At 44.9% G+C, this 21,724-nt stretch overlaps 2 protein-coding genes across 7 annotated transcripts in view; one reads left to right on the plus strand and one right to left on the minus strand.

Annotated features, from left to right (window-relative positions):
• The window catches only part of MAP4K5 (mitogen-activated protein kinase kinase kinase kinase 5), a 107,145-nt gene extending 106,156 nt beyond the window's left edge, over positions 1-989 (minus strand). For both annotated transcript variants that reach the window (XM_058666402.1, XM_058666399.1), the window contains exons 1-2: positions 863-989; positions 345-562 (exon numbers count right to left, since the gene is read on the minus strand). In XM_058666402.1, the coding sequence (XP_058522385.1) occupies positions 345-452 (108 nt within the window). In that variant the 5' untranslated portion in view covers positions 453-562; positions 863-989. The remainder of the gene's footprint in view (positions 1-344; positions 563-862) is intronic.
• Positions 990-1,116: 127 nt separating this feature from the next.
• Positions 1,117-21,724, plus strand: part of ATL1 (atlastin GTPase 1) — a 76,725-nt gene continuing 56,117 nt past the window's right edge. For 2 of the 5 annotated variants that reach the window (XM_058666403.1, XM_058666405.1), the window contains exons 1-2: positions 1,144-1,277; positions 15,379-15,537. In XM_058666403.1, the coding sequence (XP_058522386.1) occupies positions 15,504-15,537 (34 nt within the window). In that variant the 5' untranslated portion in view covers positions 1,144-1,277; positions 15,379-15,503. The other 3 variants (XM_058666404.1, XM_058666407.1, XM_058666406.1) reach the window with 3 other exon arrangements.

The following is a 21,724-nucleotide window of genomic DNA, read 5'->3' on the forward strand; positions in this document are numbered from 1 at the left end:
GTCTTCCAGGAAGCATCTTAGCAAAATGACACTAGAATACCCTTCAGGATAACTCCACAGCAGATTCAAACGTGCTTCAAAACCATAAATAAACTTTTCAAAGTCTTTACACCACAAAAAAAAAGGGTAACCGCGGTTTGCAGCGATGTGGTTTTCGTTTCTACTGGCTGGTAGCACCGGGAACCAGCCATGGAGAGTGCAGTGAGTACAGTAGAAAAGGGACTCCGGTCGCTTCCTCTCCAAGATGCAACAATAAAAGAGCATCCCGCCCTCTCCGTGCGCTGGATCGGAACAGCGGCCCGATTCCCGGGAGCCCGGCGGCCGCTCGGCCCGGTCTACCTCACCTTGTACACGTCTCCGTAGGTGCCGCTGCCGACCCTCTGGACGAGCTCGTAGTCCTGCTGCGGGTTCCGCCTCAGGATGTCCGCGGCAGGCCGCGGCGGGGCCTCCATCTTCGCTCAGGGCCCGGCCCCCGGCGGCTCTGCCCCGCGGCGCCCCGATTCCCGCTAACGAGGGCGAGCGGCGCCGCTTCCCAACATGGAGCGTCCTCCCGCAGCTCCGCCTGCACAAGGGACAAGCCAAGGCGAGTCAGCAGCGCCGCGGGCGACGACCCTGCAAGCGGCCCGCGCGGTCCAGCCCCTTTCCTTCCGTCCCGCCGGCGGCCCTGAGGAAGCGAGCCTGGAAAGGGCTCCCGGCGCCCTCGCGCACAGCCCCGTTCGAGCCGCGGCCCTTCCCTCTTGATCCCCCGGCCGCCCGCGAACCTCCCGGCCCGGCCCGACCCGGCCTCCCTGCCTGCCGGGGCCCAGGGCCGGCTGGGTACCTGAGAGGAGACGGCCCCACTCTTTGTTAAGCGCCGAACTACTTTCTCGACTGCTCCGCGTCCCGCTCGCCGTCGCCGGTGGCCGCGCCGAGTCTCCCGCCGCTGCCGCTGCTGCCACCGCCCGCTGGCTTGCTGCGCGCGTTCTCTCAGAGGCGGCTGAGGCGCGTACGGTCGCCACCGCACCACGTTCCCCACCCGGGGCTGCGTCACCGGGAGACACGTTCCCGGCCAGCGTGGGTTGCGCCCAGCGGCCCTTCCAAGCGCGCCGGCCGCGGGACCAGAGTGCCGCCCTGAGGCCTGCGGACGACACGACACCGTCCCGGCCGTGCAGCCGCGCCCCCCTCGCTCAGCGCGTCCTCCCGGGGCCTAACTCTGTTCTTCCCGCCGGCAGAGACTGGGACACTACGGGCACTCGTGAGCCGACGAGCCTCCGTTAAACCGTCCCCAGATTCGTCAGGTAAAATCTGGGCGGTGACGGGTGGAGGGAGAGAGGGGTGGGCACAAGAGGCGAGGGAAGACAAGGGCCTCCACGTTCAACACGGAAAAATACGTTGAGGGATCTGGGCCAGGAGTAACCTAGCAATGGGGCAGTGCAGGGCTCACCCAGCCAGGGCACACCCTACTGCACCTTCCTGTTTTGCAAAGCCATTCCCAGTGGTTCTAGTTTGAGTTTGCATCGCGTACCTGCGTAACCTGTCTGCTGCTGAACTTTTCTCAGCCGCAGGATGCTGTGCCACCGCACCTCTTAAGGCACCAGCAGTGGTGCAGGGGCTCTGGCCAAGTCGAGGGACCCGCAGCCTGGGTTGTGACTCTCCCATTTAGGTGCCATGTAGGACAGGAGGTGGCGTTTGGCAACATATCAGTGCCCGTCTTCGTCTTCGGCATCTTGAAGAGGATAAGGTTTTTTCCATATGACACCCTAGAAAGTGTTGATAAATCACTTTGCGGGGTTGTAAACAGGGTTGTCTACCAGAGAAGTTGAAAATACTTTTGCAGGGCACAGAACAACCTACAGGTGTTCGGGGAAGTAGTTGAGTTGCTGTTTCTCCCCAGGTGTTTTGCATTTTGGGTTCCAGTGTGGATTAGAAGATGTCAATTCAGTGACCAACTGTCTGAGAGCCTTAGTAGACGTCTAGATAAAGAACTAGGTACAGACGAGTCTCTGCTGCTGCTGACTTAAAAACTCCCCCCAAAGAACAAATTGTAGATGTTGGCTTGTGGTCTTGAGCACCTACCTCAACTCTGTCCTTGGGAAGGATGCGCCTGATTGTTGGTCGTTGTCTACGGTTGTACAATGTAAAAATTAAATCGATGCTTCTACATGTGTTTTCTTGGGCTCTACACACAAAGAGTACTTATTTAGGGCACAGAAGCTTACATGCTCCATAGACAAAGCCCGTGTGTTTGCTGTGTTGAAAAAAAGGGGTGTTGAAGAACAGTTCCTTCTTTCAAAGCTTCTTGGCACTTGTTTTGGTGGGCACATATTTTAGCTTCGATGACTCAAAGACCTCTTCCAAATGTTCTATTGGTGTCTTAGTACTTGTTTGCTGTTATCGATTTCTTTTTTAAAAAAGAAAATCTGGCCCAATACAGCATTAATTCTTCCTCTGTTCTGAAATGCATCTCTTCTTTCTTATTTCTATGGATGTTATTCCACAGAGAATTGGGAGCAGCACAAAGTATGTAGAATAACACAAAATATGAGTAAGTAGGAAAGGAAGCCAGTATGAAGTTAAAAATAGCAAGCTAGGACAACAGAGCGATTCAACAAATTGGCCGAAGCAGAGGATTTTTTTTAAGATATATTTTTATTTATAAGACAGGCTTACAGGGGGAGGAGAGAGAGAGAGGTCTTCCATCTGCTGGCTCACTCCCCACTTGACCACAAAGGCTAGGGCTAGGCCAGGATAAAGCCAGGAACCCAGAGCTTCTTCCAGGTCTTCCAGCTGGGTGCAGGAACCCAAGGACTTGAGCCATCCTGCATTGCTTTCCCAGACCATTAGCAGAGAATTGGATTGGAAATGGAGCACCCAGGACTTGAACTAGCATGTGTAGGATGCCGGCACTATAGGTTGAAGCTTAGTGTACTATATCATGGTGCCAGCCCTCCTAAAACAGAAGATCTGTATGATGTTTTGAAATCATGATGAACTAATTGAGACAGGCACATCTTTCCCTGATGTTAAGGCTTCAGAAAAAGCGATAGTTCCTGAGCTATCTTCATAAAGCACAATTCCAAATGCTCAGTTTGAGAAGTGGCAACTACCTTTCTGACAATCCTTTAAGTATGTTATTCTTGAAACACAGCATTTAAAATAAATTAGGCAATAAAAAGTTTGAAGTTGGGGCTTCAGCAAAACCCTGGAGTACAAGTATTTTACGTTGCCAGTAATGGCAGATCCATATGCTTTAACCATTACCTTAAAGGCAGATAGCATGGAAAAAGCCAAGGTTCTACATGGTAGTTAGAAAGATGTGTCTGCTATAGTCATTATTTTACTTATACCACAACTGATGCAAAGAGGAAAGCATTCACTTTGTACTAACTGCAAAAGAATCTTAAGGATTTTTTGGTACTGGTTGAGTTAATTTTAGTAAGATCAATGCAGTCAGTGGGTTTAATATTACACAGTTGGAAAAGAAATTCAAATTCATCTTCATTAAACACAGTAAATTTGATTTTGTAGCTGAAACACTTAGCATGTAACTTTAAGGTTGAAGATTATAGAATAATAAACCATTATTGGGAACAGGAGGTTTTCTTAAGAACTTCGAGTGTTATAATGGCAAAGTATTGAATAAGCAGATATAAGGCTTACTAGGTCCTTCATCCCAACCTAATTATCATATATTTTTAATGTCTTCATGTTATCTGAATTTTTTCAGCTTTGTTTCTTGACTAAGCTATCATGATTTTCTCTGTGCTTTATCCCGTTTGTCTCTTTCTTTCAAAGTTTTATATAAAATGCTAACTATAATCAGTGGCTGTTGGTTTCAACTCTGATTTTATAAAGGCAAAGCAAAGAGACTTTTTTTATATAATCTTCTGTACAAGTAGGGTTCACAGTTTATTATCAAAGATAAAATGGCTAATTAGAATCTGCAAGTGTATAATGGGACAGAACATATGGACAATAATTTTAGTTAATGCAATCTTCTGATGAATCTTGCAGTGAACTACTTGACAAATGTAGCTCTTCTTCCTGTTACTAATTAAAGTCACATATTTGTTGAGGCAAGAACCACATATTCAGAGAAGAGCACAATTGCTAAATTTTACTGTAAATAGCAATAGAGCATGCATCTCATTCAGAATCAGTATCATGATGACAGTTTTTAAAAGAAGAGGTAAAGAAAGCCAGGCACATTCTTTTCTTGTACATCTTGAATTGGTACTATGGCTCAACAAACTAGTCTTCCACCTTCAAACACTGGCATCTTGTGTGGGCATCAACTGATGTCCAGCTGCTCCCCTTCTGCTCCGACTGCCTGCTTATGGCCTGAGAAAGCAGTAGAAGATGGCCCAAAGCCTTGAGCCCTTCACCTATGTTGGAGACCTGGAAGAAGTTCCTGGCTTCAGATCAGCTCAGTTCCAATTGTTGAAGCTATTTGAGGAGTGAATCAGTGGATGCAAGAACTTTCTCTTTGTGTCTCCTTCTCTCTGTAAATCTGCCTTTCTAATAAAAATTAATAAATTTTTTAAAAAGATGTATGAAGAAGCTATTTCTGTTACCCTTTATCCTTAGGATGATACTAAACTTAAGGCAAGATTTGGTACAGAGTTTCTATATGCAGCTCATAAATCAGTTCTATTTGTAAATTCAATAGCTAAGAGAAGATGAAGAGTTACAAATGATCTTTTGTTGTTGTTCATTATCCATTTTGTCCTATTGTAATAGATAACTGTGTGCAGAGGAGTTTCTACACTTGATCTTAGCCAAAAGGCCAAGAAGCGATGCAAAGGGGTGTCTAAAGTTTGGTCCAGGGAGATTAGTGTTTCCAGTAGAAGCCACCAGTGCCTGACTGTGGTCCTGTCATACTGTATAGCTCTTCCAGGATCCCAGTAAATGCTCCTTTCCTTTACACCTTTATGGCTTTTCCTGATGCTGGTCTCAAGAGTTCCTCACTACCCTCTTGCTGGCTCCCTTAGTTCCATCCTTATTTGTGAAAATATCTCTTCCACTGTGTCGATTTTCTGTGCTTTTTCCTCCCAGAATCATGATTGATAGTGATAGTTGTAGAAATTGGATGTAGTTTCAGGAAAAAAAAAGTACCCTTTGAAATGACTTTCTGGTGTGTCACCATATGTCTGATGGTTACCAGTGTAACTTACTTTTCAAGGAAAATGGAACCACTGGTGTTGCACAGCATGGAGTGGCATCACCAGTGTTCAACTAGCTGTCTGTAGGAGCATGGATAGAGTGCCAGTGGAAGGCACAGCACTGGAAGACCAATGTCTAGCATTCAGCTGCTAGGATACTCATGTCATTACAAATGCATGTAGACTAAGGAACCGCTGAGCTAGAGCCAGCCCCATGTCATTACAAATGGACAGTAGTGTCAAGAGTTGGGGTTCCAAACTTAAGGCATGAGAAAACTTCTTTGATATCATCTAAGAATATCATCTTTTGCAGCTGCTAAGCATGTATGACTGAGATGTAAATCCAGGTAAAGACTACAGACTTACAGTGTTAATTAAATGCAAGACCTAGTTGTGTTCTATAAAGAGCATTAGTGGTGAAGATCTGGGACCCTGTCACATGTGATAGGTACATTTGTGCAGATATAAATGAAACTTGGGAGTTTAAACAAGAGTTGGAGAAATATAAGGCCTGCTCTTGGAAAAGAGACGTTATAGAATCTTGCCAAATACCCAAGATTCAGAATTGATATATTGATTTGGTCCTTCTAACTGGGTTACTTGAAGCTTATTATTAATAATGGCCTCCAGTGTATGCAATGAGACACCAGGATTTCTTTGGTAGACTTAAGAAAAAGAATCCGAAGATGCAGAGAGAGAGAGAGAGAGAGAGAGAGAGAGAGAGAGAGAGATGACTGTTGAAGTTGCTCTTTTATCTGCATCCTGCTTAGAGATCTAGACTTTTTTTTATTAGCTTCATTGTGTTTGAAAGGCATCAAGACAATTAGCAGAATGAGAAAAAGAAATTTTTTCCATCCTTTGCTTCACTCCCCAGATGCCCAGGCTTGGGTCAGTTGAAGTTAGAAGCCAAGAATTCCATCCAGATTTCCCATATGAGTGGCAGGGATCAAAGAAATTAAACCATCATCTGCTGCCTTTCAGGGTGCTCATTATCAGGAAGTGGGATCTGAAGTAGAGAAACTTGGACTTGAACCAGGCATTCCAATAGGAGATGCAGGCATCTTAACTGTGCAAACTCCACCCCCAATATTACCACCATCACCATTAGCCATAGTGTTTGATTTTATTAAGACATTGAGTGAGGGAATATAAATATGCTTCGAAAGTTCTTTGATGGCTATCCTCAATAGGTTAGAAATGCTCAGAATTCCACAATGGGAAGTCCATAATTTTAGTGGGAACATTGGCATTCTGGTGGAGGTCATGTGGCTTCACTGTCAGCATAGTTACCATGAAAACCCTCAGGAAGAAGTAATAATAAAGGTGTTTTGAGTGCAAGGATTTGTGGTTGTAGCCTGTTAAACTCTGTAGGGATGAATGAAAATATCAGCTTGCTTACAACTAAATATTTGTAGGTGCAAAAATTCTATGACTCATGAACAGAAATCTAACTAAAGTCCCTGTCATGGATTCAAGATGTGTTACCCATATTCTAGACTTAAGCCCATTCACAATTCTGAAGTCCCTTAATTAACATGAATTAGGCTCCTTTGAAGAAGGACTTTTTAGCACAGGTGACTATCAAGAATAATTCTCTCTAAGGCTGTTTCCTGAGGGACCTATGGCTTTTGACCAAGGTGAATGTGAACTGAGGCATGAGAAAAATCTCATGCTTCCTAGAGATAAATGGATACTGACCTTGAAAGATAAGTCCTAGAATGTCAAAATACCACCAAATTTGAATAATCAATGTACAGATTTAAGAAAGTCAAATGTGGAGACCAGCATAATGGCTTACCTGGCTAATCCTTCACCTCCAGGTGTGGCATCCCACATGGGCTCTTGTTCGCATCCTTGCTGCTCCACTTACCATCCAGCTCCCTGCTTGTGGTCTGGGAAAGCAGTGGAAGATAGCCCAAGTCTTTGGGACCATGTACCCATGTGGGAGACTGGGAAGAAGCTCCTGGCTCCTGACTTAGGATTAGGTCAGCTCTGATCTTTGCAGCCGTTTGGAGAGTGAACCAGCATGTTGGAGATCTTTCTCTCTGTATCTCTTTCTTTCTGTAAATCTGCTTTTCCAATAAAAATAAATAAATCTTTTGGCCCTGTGTGATAACTCAGTGACTAAATCCTCTTTTTGCAAGTGCCAGGATCCCATGTGGGTGCCAATTAGAGTCCCAGCTGCTCCACTTCCCATGCAGCTCCCTGCTTGTGGCCTGGGAAAACAGTAGAGGATGATCAAAAATCCTTGGAAGCCTGCACCCATATAGGAAAGCCAGAGGAAGCTTCTGGCTCCTGGCTTCAGATCAACTCAGCTATGGCCATATGATAACCTGGGGAGTAAACTGGATGGAAGACTTTTTTCTCTGTCTCTCCTCTCTGTAAATCTGATATGCCTTTCTAATAAAAATAAATCTTGAAAAATAAATTTTGAAAAGAAAGAAATCTTTAAAGAAAAAAAGGAAAAGGAAAAGAATGTCAAATGTAGTCTTGGTTCAGGTTAATTTCATAATAGGTGTAAATGAAACTAAAGATCAAATTTTTGGATTTTCATTCTCAAAATGTATTCAATAGTAGATAAACTCATTTGAAGAATTCCTGTGTTGGGTTTATATTATGTAAAGTATATTATGATGATTGGGAAGACCAGATGTAGCCCCATCCCACCAATCCTTCCACATAGCTAAAACACCAAAATTAAACTGTATCACTGGGGAAATGACACAGTGCCACCATTAAAACTCTTTCTCTTTTCATTTGTCTACGTGGCTTATACAATAGCTAAAGTAGTTTGAAGAAGGTCTTTGAAATCTTAAAATTTAATCAAATGTTGTTGCCAATCACAGAGTTTCATTTGTCGATCTTTACTGGAACAGATTCATGCAGCCCTCAGTACCTATAATGGTGCAATTGACTTGAAACCCAGAATGGAGCATTCTTTTTAAGTCTCATCAGCAGAAATAATCAGGAGCTGTTTGCCTTCACATGGCTGTGACAACACTGTTCTCGTTTACTTCAGGGCTATTTAAACACTTCTGTTCTTTAGTAGAGGATCATTCCAGAACATACTGGTAGTCTATTACCTTGATCACATGAAAATTAGACCTGGTGGGCAGAAAATAGCAACTACCCTAGATACTTTAAAAAGACTCTGTGCCACAGGATGAGAAACGAGCCTGGTTCTGGGACCTGCCACTGTAGTGAAACTTTTGATAATCCAGTGGAGGTCTGGTGCTTTACCTCGCATCATCTCTAAGTGAACAATCACTTGATTGCCCTGTTTAGATTTTTGTACTCAATCTGCATTTTCTGTTTTTTGACCCTTTTTAGCATGTACTCTGTATGACTATCAGTTTTTCATGGCACTTGGGGCAGAATAATGCCTCACAGAAGGTCCATGCTATGGCGCAAGCTGCTCTAACGTGTAGGTTTCAGGACTCTGTAGACCCAATAGTAAATAACAATACTGTGTAGAATGTCTTACATGGATAGACTCCCATAATTCTTGTGCTTACTCCTTTGCTATCCTCCCCAAACCATATAATGGACATTTCACAAAGGAAGAAACAGTTTAGGCCTAGTTTGTTATGATATGCCAGCCTGTAGCAGATTGCCACTGAATTGTGCTTCTATTTCATAATGGGGTAGTTCTGAAAGATAGTGATAAAAGGAATTGCCTCCCAGTAGGCGTTTAATCTCTTTGTTAGGAGCAAGTGTTGTCATGAGGTGTGGGGTCTATAGTGATTTATGCACAGGAGCAGATAGGTTTGTCAATAAGTTAAAAAGAACAGTTAAGGAAGATAGTGGGAAAGATATTCTCAGAATTAACAGAATATAAACATATCTGGAAACTACATTGCTGTCCACCAGAGGGCATACACCGCAGTAATGAGTTATTACGAGATGATTTGTCTTGCGGATGTCATTCTGGCTGGTGCTTCCGTAGTAGCTTATGTGGTAGGAGAAATGTAGAGCATGAATAAATTCAACAACATGAACTGCTGCTGTGACGGTGAAGTGTTTGACTTGCTTACAAAAGACAGTGTTAACTGCGACAGTGAAGTGTTTAACTTGCTTACAAAAGAGGCTATTACAGAGACCACAGTATAATACTGTTCGCTACAGTCTGGATTTACCAGTCAACCACCTGGCAGCAGTTTAATTATTCTGGAGCCCTTCCATCAAGGAAAGAAGAGTTATTTGCCCTCATGGTTTCCTAATATGAGTGTAGGGGGCCAGTATTGTGGTATATCATGTTAAGTCTCTGCCCATAATACTGGAATCCCATATTAAAGAACCCAGTTCAAATCTTGAGTGCTCCACTTCTGATCCAACTCCCTACTAATGCACCTTGGAAAGCTGTGGAATGTGGCCTAAGAACTTGTATTTCTGTCACCCATGTGGGAGACCCAGATCATGTTCTTAGCCCTGGATTTGACATTGCCCAGCCCTAGCTATTTGGGGATTGAATGAGAAGATGAAGAGAGCTTGTTCATTCTCTCTCTCTCTCTCTCTCTCTCTCTCTCTCTCTCTCTCTTTCTCTCTCTCTCTCTCTCTTTTCTCTCTCTGTCACTTTGTCTTACAAATAATTCTTTTTAAAATTCAAGTTTATCTTCTCTGCCTTGAAAGCTCTATTGGTACAACAGTTAATGGGCCTATAGAATGCTTTATTTTACTACCATATATTTAAAATGTTTTGTTTCAGTAAGAAATAAATGTTGCTATGAGGGAAGTATAGCAGCACCATCATACAGACTGAATTAACAGATCTTGCTCGTAACTAGCACTCCGAAGCAGCTGGGAAAGGTCTGCTAAAGAATACGTTGTGCTAGCTGAGTTTAGGACTTAATGCAGTAGCCATTACATACTGCCATCTATGCCATGTTGAGATATGTGGGTTTAGAAATCAAGGGGCAGAATTGCAAAAGAATTTTTTTCCCTACAACTTGTCTATAGCTCCATCTCTACAATTGAGGGCTTGGCAGTTTGAAGGCCTTAGTGCCCCAGGGACAGATATTTTCACAAGTAACACAGGCATAGAACTGTTAAATGGGAAGCTGAAACTACTGCTTGACCCTTTTTGTGTCTTAAGACCAGTGACTCAGGGCCCAGCACAATAGGCCTAGCAACTAAAGTCCTCACCTTGCATGTGCCCATATGGGTGTCAGTTTGGTTCCTTTATGACTACTTCCCATTCAGCTCCTTGCTTGTGGCCTGGGAAAGCAGTCAAGGATGGCCCAAAGCCTTGGGACCCTGTACCCTATGGGAGACCCAGAAGTTCCTGGCTCCTGGCTACAGATCGGCTCAGCTCCGGCCATTGTGGCCACTTGGGGAGTGAATCATCAGATGGAAGATCTTCCTCTTTGTCTCTCCTCCTCTCTGTCCAATAAAAATAAATAACTCCTTAAAAAGTAATAATAATTTTAAAAAACAGACCAGTGCCTCAGCAGTCACAGAGGGGATGCATGATCCTGGTTACCACAGGGCCACTGGTCATCATTCCCCAAAGGGAGTAAGGAGGACTGCTTCTGGCACCTCAGGAATGCACAAGAGTGCTTCTTAGTATACCCAATGTGACCAACAGTACAAAGCTGCAGGAACCTGAGAAAGAGCAGACCACTGACCACTTAGATTCTGTGGGAGTAAAGGGCATTCCTATGGGCATTCTGCCCAATGAAGTGCCAGTGGAGAACATTAGGAAAATGGAAGCAGCGATCATCACCTGAGGCTTTGAGCCCAAATGTTACCATCCCTCTTTTCTTGCTTTGTTTACTTTTATTGTCCCTTTTCAGGTGGCCATGCCTATCAGGGAAGACTGAGACACTGTTGTATCCTAAGAGATACATCTAAGACTTTGATTGTATGCCTCTTTTTAAAGGAATAGTTTGGGCTCAGGTCATCTTGGACAGTGACACATGAGGGAGAGTTGGCTGGGATGCTTCTGGGAAAGCTGCCCCTGCTTCTAATCAAGCATGTGGTCTCCTGACAAGGCAACCTGCTTCTCACGACTGAAATGCCAAATGCCAATGGGAACCCAAAGAAACCTCAGACTCATTAGCAGTCCCAGTACAGTTCTCTTTACCTTTCCACCCTCATCTCCCAACACTGTTAAGTTAAATAATGATAAAGTATTAGCACCATCAACAGTGAAAGTTGATCTGATCACCAACATGATTAATGAATGATGGCTGAATGATGGATGTCGGGGACACTGTATGAAACAATGCTCTTGGGCCCGGAGGCATGGCCTAGCAGCTAAAGTCCTCACCTTGAAAGCCCCGGGATCCCATATGGGCGCCGGTTCTAATCCCGGCAGCTCCACTTCCCATCCAGCTCCCTGCTTGTGGCCTGGGGAAGCAGTTGAGGATGGCCCAGTGCATTGGGACCCTGCACCCGTGTGGGAGACCCGGAAGAGGTTCCAGGTTCCCGGCTTCGGATTGGTGTGCACCGGCCCGTTGTGGCTCACTTGGGGAGTGAATCATCGGACGGAAGATCTTCCTCTCTGTCTCTCCTCCTCTGTGTATATCTGGCTGTAATAAAATGAATAAATCTTAAAAAAAAAAAGAGAGAGAAACAATGCTCTTGTCCCGAGTGGGACAGAGTGAGATATTATGAGATTTAGAATGGCTTGTATAATGGCTCATAGTGACTTGTAATCAAAGACGAAAGAATTACTGATTTCTGAAACTTTCTGTTTCATGTTTTTGGACTGTGGGTAACGGAAACCACAGAAAACAAAAACCACAGACAATGGGAGGACTTACTATCATTTCATTTTTACTTCTCACTGTTTTGTAGTTAATTTCACTTACTTATTTTGAAGACTGTGAAACATTACTACAGTTCTAAAAGACAGAATCATACTAAAAACTTACACTTACAAAAGCACTTGGGCCAGCATAGTTGCATAGCAAGTTAATCCTCTGCCTATGAGGGCCCGGCATGATAGCATAGTGGTTAAAGTCCTCATCTTGAATGTGCTGGGGTCCCATATGGGCGCTGGTTCTAATCCCGGCGGCCCTGCTTCCCATCCAGCTACCTGCTTGTGGCCTGGGAATGCAGTCAAGGATGGTCCAAAGCTTTGGGACCCTGCACCCATGTGGGAGACTTGGAGGAAGTTCCTGGCTCCTGGCTTCAGATTGGCTCAGCTCCAGCTGTTGTAGCCACTTGGGGAGTGAAGCATCGGTCGGAAGATCTTCCTCTCTGTCTCTCCAACTCTCTGTACATCTGCCTTTCCAATAAAAATAAAATAAATCTTAAAAAAAAAAAAATCCTCTGCCTGTGGCATCCAATACGGGCACGCTGGTTGTGTCCTAGCTGTTCCACTTCTGGTCCAACTTTCTGCTTCTGTCCTGGGAAAGTGCTGGAGGAGGATCTAGGTCCTTGGACTCCTGCACCCACCTGGGAGACCCAGAGGAAGCTCCTTACTTCTGGCTTTGCATCAGCTCAGCTTTGTTGTGGCTATTTGAGGAGTGAATCAGTGCATGGAAGACCTGTTTATCTCTCCTTCTCTCTGTAAATCTTCTTTTTGAATAAAAATAAATAAAGCTTAAAAAAAGTGTTACCCTCCTAATTCCTACTACCCAGTGAGTTTTCTCCCTTTGCTGTTACTCTCTCACCCATTTCTTGTAGCCACCTAATCTTACTGGCTTCTTGTTTATTCTGTATCTGTTTTGCATAGATGAACAAATGTGTTTATTTTTCATACCCTTTTATTTGTTTACAGGAAGAATAAACTATACTTTGTTCTTCCCTCCATTTAACAAGATATTATGAAAATTACTCTAGATCCATTAGTAAAATCTTCCTATGTTCTGCTTTTACAGACACATAGTATTCTTTTTAAAAAGGATCTGTTTATTTTTATTGGAAAGTCAGATGTACAGAGAGAAGGAGAGATAGAAAGATTTTCCATATGCTGGTTTACTCCCCATGTGGTCGCAATGACTGGAGCTGAGCCAATCAGAAGCTAGGAGTTAGCAGCTTCTTCTGAGTTTTCCACACAGGTGCATGACCCAAGGCTTTGGACCATTTTCCACTGCTTTCCCAGGCCACAAGCAGGGAGCTGGATGGAAAGTGGAGCTGCTGGGACACACATTGGCGCCCATATGGGAAACCAGCACATGCAAGGCAAGGATTTTCATTTTTTTTAAGATGTATTTTTTTAAAAAAGATTTATTTTTTTATTGCAAAGTCAGATATACAGAGAAGAGGAGAGACAGACAGGAATATCCTCCATCCAATGATTCACTCCCCAAGTGACTGCAATGGCTGGGGCTGAGCCAATCTGAAGCCAGCAGCCAGGAGTTTCTTTAGGGTCTCCCATGCAGGTACAGGGTCCCAAGGCTTTGGGCCATCTTCGGCTACTTTCCCAGGCCACAAGCAGAGTGCTGAATGGGAAGCGGGCCTGGCTGGATTAGAACCGATGCCCATATGGGATCTCGGCGTGTGCAAGGCGAGGACTTTAACTGCTAGGGCACAACACCGAGCCCTATTTTTTGTTTTTTGTTTGAAAATCAAATTTGCAGAAAAGGAAAGAGAGCGCTAGATATTCCATCTGCTGATTCACTCCCCAAGAGGCCACAATGGCCGGAGCTGAGCTGATCAGAAGCCAGGAACCAGGGGCTTTTTCCGGTCTTCTACACAGGTGCAGTGTCCCAAGACCTTGGGCCATCCTTGACTGCTTTCCCAGGCCACAAGCAGGGAGCTGGATGGGAAGGGGCAACTGGGACATGAACTGGCACACATGCAAGGCAAGCATTTAGCCACTAACCTATCATACCAGGCCCAAGATGCATAGTATTCTATTGTATAGATGTTGTCTGATATACTCATCCACTCTCCTGGATTTGGGCATTTAGATTATTGCTAACATTTTACAATTAGAAAATTTGCTGTAGGCCTAGTGCGGTAGCCCAACGGCTAAAATCCTCCTCTTGCATGCATCAGGATCCCATATGGGCGCCAGTTCTAATCCCGGTAGCCCCACTTCCCATCCAAAGATGAAGAAACTGTAGAGAATAGAATGGGGGTGTCTGGAGGCTCAGGAAGCAGGAGGGGACTGGAACTGAGGAATTAACCAGAGTTTGCAGGCTGAAAGGGAAGGGAACAGTGAAAAGGAGTGACTAATGATATAATTTCATTTATTTTTTCATTTTTTATTAAAGATTTCTGTATTTTCATTGGAAAGTCAGATATACAGAGAGGAGGGGAGACAGAGAGGAAGATCTTCTGTCTGATGATTCACTCCCAAGTAACCGCAAAGGCGGGAGCTGAGCCAATCTGTAGCCAGGAGGAGCCTCCTCTGGGTTTCCAATGCAGGAGCAGAGTCCCAAAGCCTTGGGCCATCCTCGACTGCCTTCCCAGGCCACAAGCAGGGAGCTGGATGGGAAGTGGGGCTGCTGGGATTAGAACTGATGCCCATATGGGACCTCGGCTTGTGCAAGGTGAGGACTTTAGCTACTAGGCTACAGCGCCAGGGCCACAATGTATTTTTTAAGTACCTATTTTTTAATTTAATTCAAAATTGCTTCCAATCATTATGGCTGCCAAGGCCCACCCATAATGTAATATGTTTTCACTTCAAGTATTTGCTATTGGAGCATAGCTTTACAACTCTTTTGAGGAATTTTGGCCATCAGACGTTAAGTTCCTTTTTAAATGATATTGGACCACCAGGTTTCATCTGTGCAGATATTCTTGATATAAAATTTGCTATATTGGCTTTGAAAAATGCACCTGCTTAGTATACATGGACCAAAATACACGATAACATCTTCACCAACATGCATTTTAAATGAAAAAAAAAATGTCTTTACCAACATGCACTTAAAATGGAAAAACTAATATATGTATATATGGTGTCTGGTAGATAAATGCAGGTAATTTTAACTAAGCGCCTGTATCCATGTTGCTAGCCTGTTCTAATGTGTAGCTGTTCTAGAGGAACAGGCACCTGGACCCGCAGAAGGCATTAGAAGGTTGGTCTGTGTGTTTCTGGGACTAGATGATGCTATTCAATTCTTTGAGGGAGAGTGTGTGCGAGGGATGCTGTTCATTTGTGTGTTTTCTCTTGGAAATGTTGCAGTGTGGTGTAGTCTGTGGCTGCCTTGGCGTTCTGGGGGTGGGCTGAGGTGGGGAGGGTGTGACGCTGGTATTTGGTGAACCCCGGGCTTGTGATGCTGAGCCTGTTTCATCCGCTTTCTCCTCCTTCCCCCCACCCCCTCCTTCCCACCAGCGCCACAGCAACATCCTCAGAGCCCCAGCGAACTCCACCCGGCGGCGCGGGCACCCTGCGTGCCCGGAGGAGCCAGCGAGCGAGCGCAGCGACAGTGCCTCGCCTCCTGCAATCCCCGGACCACCATGGCCCAGAGCCGCAGAGACCGAAACAGTTGGGGTGAGTGTGGAAGGGTAACTTGGCTGCAGCCTCTAAGTCTAGCCCTCCTCTGCCTAGAGACCGGGAGGGCCAAAGGCAGTGGGACTGCTGCCGCGCCCAAGGTTGCCGGGCTGGGGCACCATGGCTGAGCGGTGCCCGAGTCACTGGGCCCCACAGTCCGAGGAGGCAAGGGCCTCGGCTAAGCGCAGGCCAGCCAGAGCTGCTGCTCCCCACCCCCGCCCGCCTGCTCCCAGCATTTGGACAGCACCCACCGGGCGTCTGTGGGACTTGTGGATCCGGTCTTGGTGACGGGTTGGAAGGATGTCGATGAGGGTGGGCGGTGGTTGGGGGAGGGGGCTCTGTTCCACAGCTGAGAAAGGGTCGGTGCCGAGGCAGGCGGCACCTAGCCCGCCTTGTGCCGGAGCTGAGAGCCTGTGAGCCAGGCTGGGCGCGGGCTCCCAGCAGGCGGGCAGGCACGCAGGCTGAGCTGGAACAATGAGGGCTGCACGCTGGGTCTGGGCCGAGCCCTGCAGATCGTAAGGACCTGGGCAGCGACGGCAGCCTCATGGGAGTCCCCAAACACTGCGGCACTCATTTCAGTTTGGGGGCTGGGTTGGGTGGAGGCAGAATTGGGAAGAAAAGGAGCAAAGTTGGGATGTGCGTTCTTAGGCCCCACCCCGACCTGCTACCCCATCCAGACCAGCTCAAGGGTGGCTTTGCTCTTTAGGTTTCACCTTTTGGAGATGATGGGCTCATGATTCAGCACCAGGCGGAGGGGAGGGGAGGGGAAAGGAGAGGCTGGGCCCAGTGGGTTAGCACCGTGAGTGGGTGGGCGGCGCTCACGCAGGCGGAGAAGAGAGCGCAGCGTTGCGGGAGAAAGCGTGGCCCCACCCGCCACTCCAGGCCTCTCTGGACAGGGTGATGTGGGCAGGGTGAGTGTCGTTGTGGGAGCCAAAGGCTTCGGAGGTGTTTTGTAATGGGAACCAGAGCAATCTCAGACTCCTTAGTTTGGTGGTTTGGGACCCATTTTGCCCATGGACAGTGAATTGTTATTTCGAAGTTGACACCCACAAGGCATTAGGATTCTCCTCCATGACTCCTCCATGACACTCTGACCGAGAGGCATAAATGCACATTTTAACTAGTTGTATTTCAGTTTACTTTATCACGAGACTGTCTCTGTCTCCTTGCGTTTTACAGTCACAGAATCAAGCTGACTCCTCAGAAAGCAAGCTGTAGAAATTAGGCAAGGTGGCTGGTAGCTGTGCTTGGAGAAGGGAGGTCTGTCATTAGTTGGGCTTCGGATAAAACAACCTGTTTCTGAGGTCAGTAGCGCCACGGTTGCAGTCGCAGCATTTGCCTTCCTTCTGAAATCTGTGCGTTTTCCCAGCAGCTCTGTGGCACCTGGTCCCTTGGCCTCTGGATCAGGAATTTCTCCAACACTCACAGTTGAGTTGCCTTGCTTTAGGTGGGTTTGGGTCTTGACCTCTGTGGGTAGTTGACTCCACCATGTTAAGAGACAGATGTGAAAGTGTTGTGAGTAGTAACAAATGTCTCCTTCGTGATGTTTTGGATCACTGTGATTTAGTATTTGACCACAGATTCCTTATGTAATGGAGGGTTGGCCTTTTTCTTCCACCTCTTAGAAATGTGTTTCTCAAGTGGGATTTGCATGAAAATCACATGGGGAAACTTATTAAAAATGCAGATTCCTGCATCTTCCAACTGGAGCTTTTGGATCCATAGATCTGAAGCAGGATCCAGGAATCTGTCTTTTAATTAGCATTTCCAAGGACTGAAAAGCAGATGGTACTCAGAAACACTGTCTTTAATTCTGTGTGTTTGATAGGAACATAACCTAAAAAGTTCACCTAAAAGTAATCAAGTAAGAGTTTCAGTTCATATGAGGAAAAGAAATACCAAAGTTGCTATATGTTCACTGGCAATTCTCAGAGGAAAAAAACAGTGAAATTGTAGAGTCTCTATATTCCATGGAAATAGTTTACTACTTTTTTTTCACACCGTAAATATGTGGGACATAGATGACGTAGGAAATTATTAAATGTAGCATAAGGAGTAGAGGATAGAGACTCTGGCAGAGATGTTAGCTGTGCCCTTTTTTACTTCGTTTTGTTGCCATAACTTGGCACAATGACTAATGCGTGATAGGTGTTTAAAGAAAGCAGCGGTAGTTAGCATCAAGGAGTTAATAACATGTGAGGTAGAAACCGTCATCTTCATTTTGTGTGTCAAAAGGTAGAGCCAGTAAAGGTCGCCTCGCTGACACTTTGACTTCAGATTCTCACATCTTCACTTCGACCTGTGCCATCTCTTTGTTGAGTAGATGTTTTTGCATTGTGCAAAACTACAGTTTTTAAGTCATGTCCATTTGCATTATGTCATGTGGTTTTCAGCTTTGTAATTTTATGTGTTAAGACCTATCAGTTCTTGTGCTACAGATAAAAGAACTAAACCTCAGGCAGGCTAAAAGGCTTATGTTTAGTCAATTAGAAGAATAAGGTTAGAACCTGGAATTTTTTTGTAATTTATTTTCTGAAACATGCTTCTGAAAATGATTTTTTAAATAAGAGAATGGGGAGGAGTATGCAGATAACAAGTAAACATACAAGTCAGCAATCTCTGATAAGAAAAATTTCTCATGACAGCTTGAAAAAAAGACAGTTATCTTTAGCTAAGCAAATATTTTTCAGGCAAGTTAGAAAAAAAAGAATCAGGATAGATAATGCAGAGTTGGGAAATAGAAAAGGTCAAAAATATCTGAATGGGAGAGATAACAGTGTGGCACAGAATCTGCAGGAGTATATAACAGCAGATCTTTTTAAAGATCTATTTTTGTTGGAAAGTTAGATATGCAGAAAGGAGGAGAGACAGAAAGGAAGATCTTCTGTCCAAACGGCTACAATAGCCAGAGCTGAGCTGATCTGAAGCTAGGAGCCCAGAGCCTCTTCTCAGTCTCCCACACGGGTGCAAGGTCCCAAGGCTTTGGGCCATCTCCGACTGCTTTCTCAGGCCACAAGCAGGGAGATGGGAAGTGAGGCCACTGGGATTAGAACCGGCGCCCATATGGGATCCCAGCGCGTGCAAGGCGAGGACACTAGCTGCTAGGCTACCGCATCAGACCCTAACTGCATGATTTTTATCTGTATGGCCAGACACCTGTTAGGTCTTCTATGGACTGTGGAAGCCAGTAAGCAGAAAAGCATCTCTGCTGACCACGAGAATTGTGGGTGCTGTCTGAGGCTCCTGAGAGATGTAACTAGTAAGCAGCAGGTCAATGCGGAATCTTGAGAGCCCAACCACCTGGACCTAAATCTATGCTTAACAAGAAATTTAAATAAGTTGAAGCATCTGATAGCCAGCTCTTCAAAGGTAGGTATTAAGATTCTTATTTTAAAGTAAAAGTTCCTTGAGATTCAGAGAGCACAGGAACTTGGTCAGAGGAGCTAGCAGTTCTTAGATCCAGCACTTACATTCTGCATTGTGGAGCAGGCATTGGCTCTAGCAGATGGAGCCCCAGTTCAGACGCCAGCATCTCATGTCAGAGTTCCTGGGTTCGATACTGCCTCTGGCTCCTGATTGCAGCTTCCTGTAGCAGTAAACCCTGGGAGTACTGATGGTGGATGTGGCTGCATCCCTGCTACTCACGTGGGAAAAACATGGATTGAATTCCGAGGCTCCTAGCCTGGCCCAAACCCGGAGGTTCGTTAGGAGCATTTCAGGCCTGGCCTAGAAAATGTGAAGGCTCTCTGTTAGCCTCTATCCTGTTCCCCAGCTTTGTCTGTCAGATAAGCAAACTTTAAAAAAAAAAAAACTGTTTGCTCTCACAGTCCACGTGCTGGTAAGAATCTGGAATAGTGTGCTGAAAGGTACCACAGCAAGCCTACCTAACAGCATTAGACTGGTGTAAGAAGTCAGTGTTCTATATATTTGATAGCCTTGAGCTGGAAAAACAGGCAAAGAACGTGCTAGTGTGGAAAAAAATGGAACAGATGAGTATCAGAAACAAGAGCTGAGAAAGCAGTCTTTCAGTACCAGGTGAACCCTTAGTACTACAAGAAACAAAACAGAAGTAGAACTTTTTCTATTTGATGTTTATTTGTTTGTGTCCATTGAAGTTGCTCAAAAACTTGGTGTTCCCCATGAGAATTGAGTTTTATACAAAATGGAAGAACCTGGCAGTATAATATCAGCTTCAAAAAAATAGTGTTTGCCTGAATTGTGACCTTTGCCTACCTTAAAAATCTATTTGAATTTCACAGTAAGTGTAGAAAATGTATTGGTAGAAAACTAAATATTAGGTTTCTAGTTTTGTTCTTGAGGAAAGATTAAAAACAGTCTTGGGTATAGATTAGTTACCTATTTACCCTTTCAGCTTCTTCTTTTTTGTTTTTTTTTTTAAGATTTATTTCATTTTTTTGTTTTTTTTATTGGAAAGGCAGATATACAGAGAGGAGGAGAGACAGAGAGAAAGATCTTCCGTCCAATGATTCACTCCCCAAGTGACCGCAATGGCCGGTGCTGCGCCGATCTGAAGCCAGGAGCTCTTCTGGGTCTCCCACATGGGTGCAGAGTCCCAAGGCTTTGGGCCGTCCTCGACTGCTTTCCCAGGCCACAAGCAGGGAGCTGGATGGGAAGCAGGGCCACCGGGATTAGAACTGGTGATCATATGGGATCCCGGTGCGTGCAAGGTGAAGACTTTAACCACTATGCTATTGTACCAGGCCCCATTTTAGCTTCTTATTTTTAAAGACTTATTTGTGTTTGAAAGACAATTACAGAGAGAGGGAGAGAGAGCAATAGATCCATCTTCAATCCGATGGTTCACTCCCCAGATGGCCACAGTGACTGGAGCTGGGTTTGTCTGAAACCAGGAGCTTCTTCCTGGTCTACCATTTGTGTACAGGAGCCCAAACACTTGGGCCATCATCCTCTGCGGCTTTACCAGGTGCATTAATGGGGAACTGGATGGGAAATGGAGAAGTCGGGACTTGAACCAGCACCCATATAGGGTGCCGGCGCTGCAGATCGAAGCTTAACATACTTTACCACCATTTTGGCCTCTTTCTCTCTTCCTTCCTTCCTTCCTTCCTTCCTTTTTTAAATTAGCTACATTCTGTTTGTCTTGCAATGAGAGTGTTTGCCCCTTTTTAACTTACCTCATTTTCAGAATATCCGGTCCTTTTAAAAATAATAAAATATCAACTTGGCCGTGCATGTAATATAGAACATTCACTCTGTATTTCTAACATTTGCTGTAGATTTCTTTACCCCACATTTTTCCCCTTAACATACCTCCTCTGCATATTTTTTCAAATGTTTTTTTGTCAACCTGCATGCCCACTTTTCTATCATCTGTCAAGTGTCTATTTACCTCTATGTGTTTTACACATTGAGCATCTATATACCCCTTGTCTTGATGACTCCTGGGTTATCCTTTCACTGCATTTCATATTCTGCAACCTTTAGTACCTGTCTAGTCTGTAAGTTAGAGCCTGAGATAATCAGAGAGATGGTCTACTCTAAGATACAGAAGTAGTTTGAATTATTTATTTTTGTTTGGATGGCAGATTTACAGAGAAAAGGACAGGCTAAGAGAAAGATCTTCCATTCACTGGTTCACTCCCCAAATGGCCCCAGTGGCAGAGCTGAGTTGATCCAAAGCTAGGATCAAAGCTTCTCCCATTCTTGTATGTGAAAATAGTTAGAGAACATGTCTGTATGCAAAAACAAACAAACAAAGTATAAGACTTCCGGTTAAAAGAAGAATGGTATTGATGGAGCCAGTACCAGGACACAGTAGGTTAAACTTCCACCTTTGGTGCCAGCATCCTGTATGGTCAACGATTTGAATCCCAGCTGCTCCACTTCCAATCCAGCACCCTGATTATGGCCTGGGAAAACAGGAGAGGATGGCTCAAGTACTTGGGCCCCTGCTACTCATTTGGGAGACACAGAGAAGGCTTCAGGCTCCAGGTGTAGGATTGGCTCAGCTCCAGCTACTAAGGCTGTTTGGGTGAGTAAATCAGCAGATCTCTCTCTCTCTGTAACTGCCTTTCAAAAACAAATAAATAAGCCAAATCTTAAAGAAAAAGGATAGAAATGAGTATTTATTTCTCCTCACCAGCAAAAGAAATAGAACTTTATTAATATTTTGTCAGTCTTTGTACACCGTTCTTAATGACAGTCT

The sequence above is a fragment of the Ochotona princeps genome, chromosome 6, assembly GCF_030435755.1.
Source record: "Ochotona princeps isolate mOchPri1 chromosome 6, mOchPri1.hap1, whole genome shotgun sequence".
In the NCBI taxonomy this organism is placed as follows: domain Eukaryota; kingdom Metazoa; phylum Chordata; class Mammalia; order Lagomorpha; family Ochotonidae; genus Ochotona; species Ochotona princeps.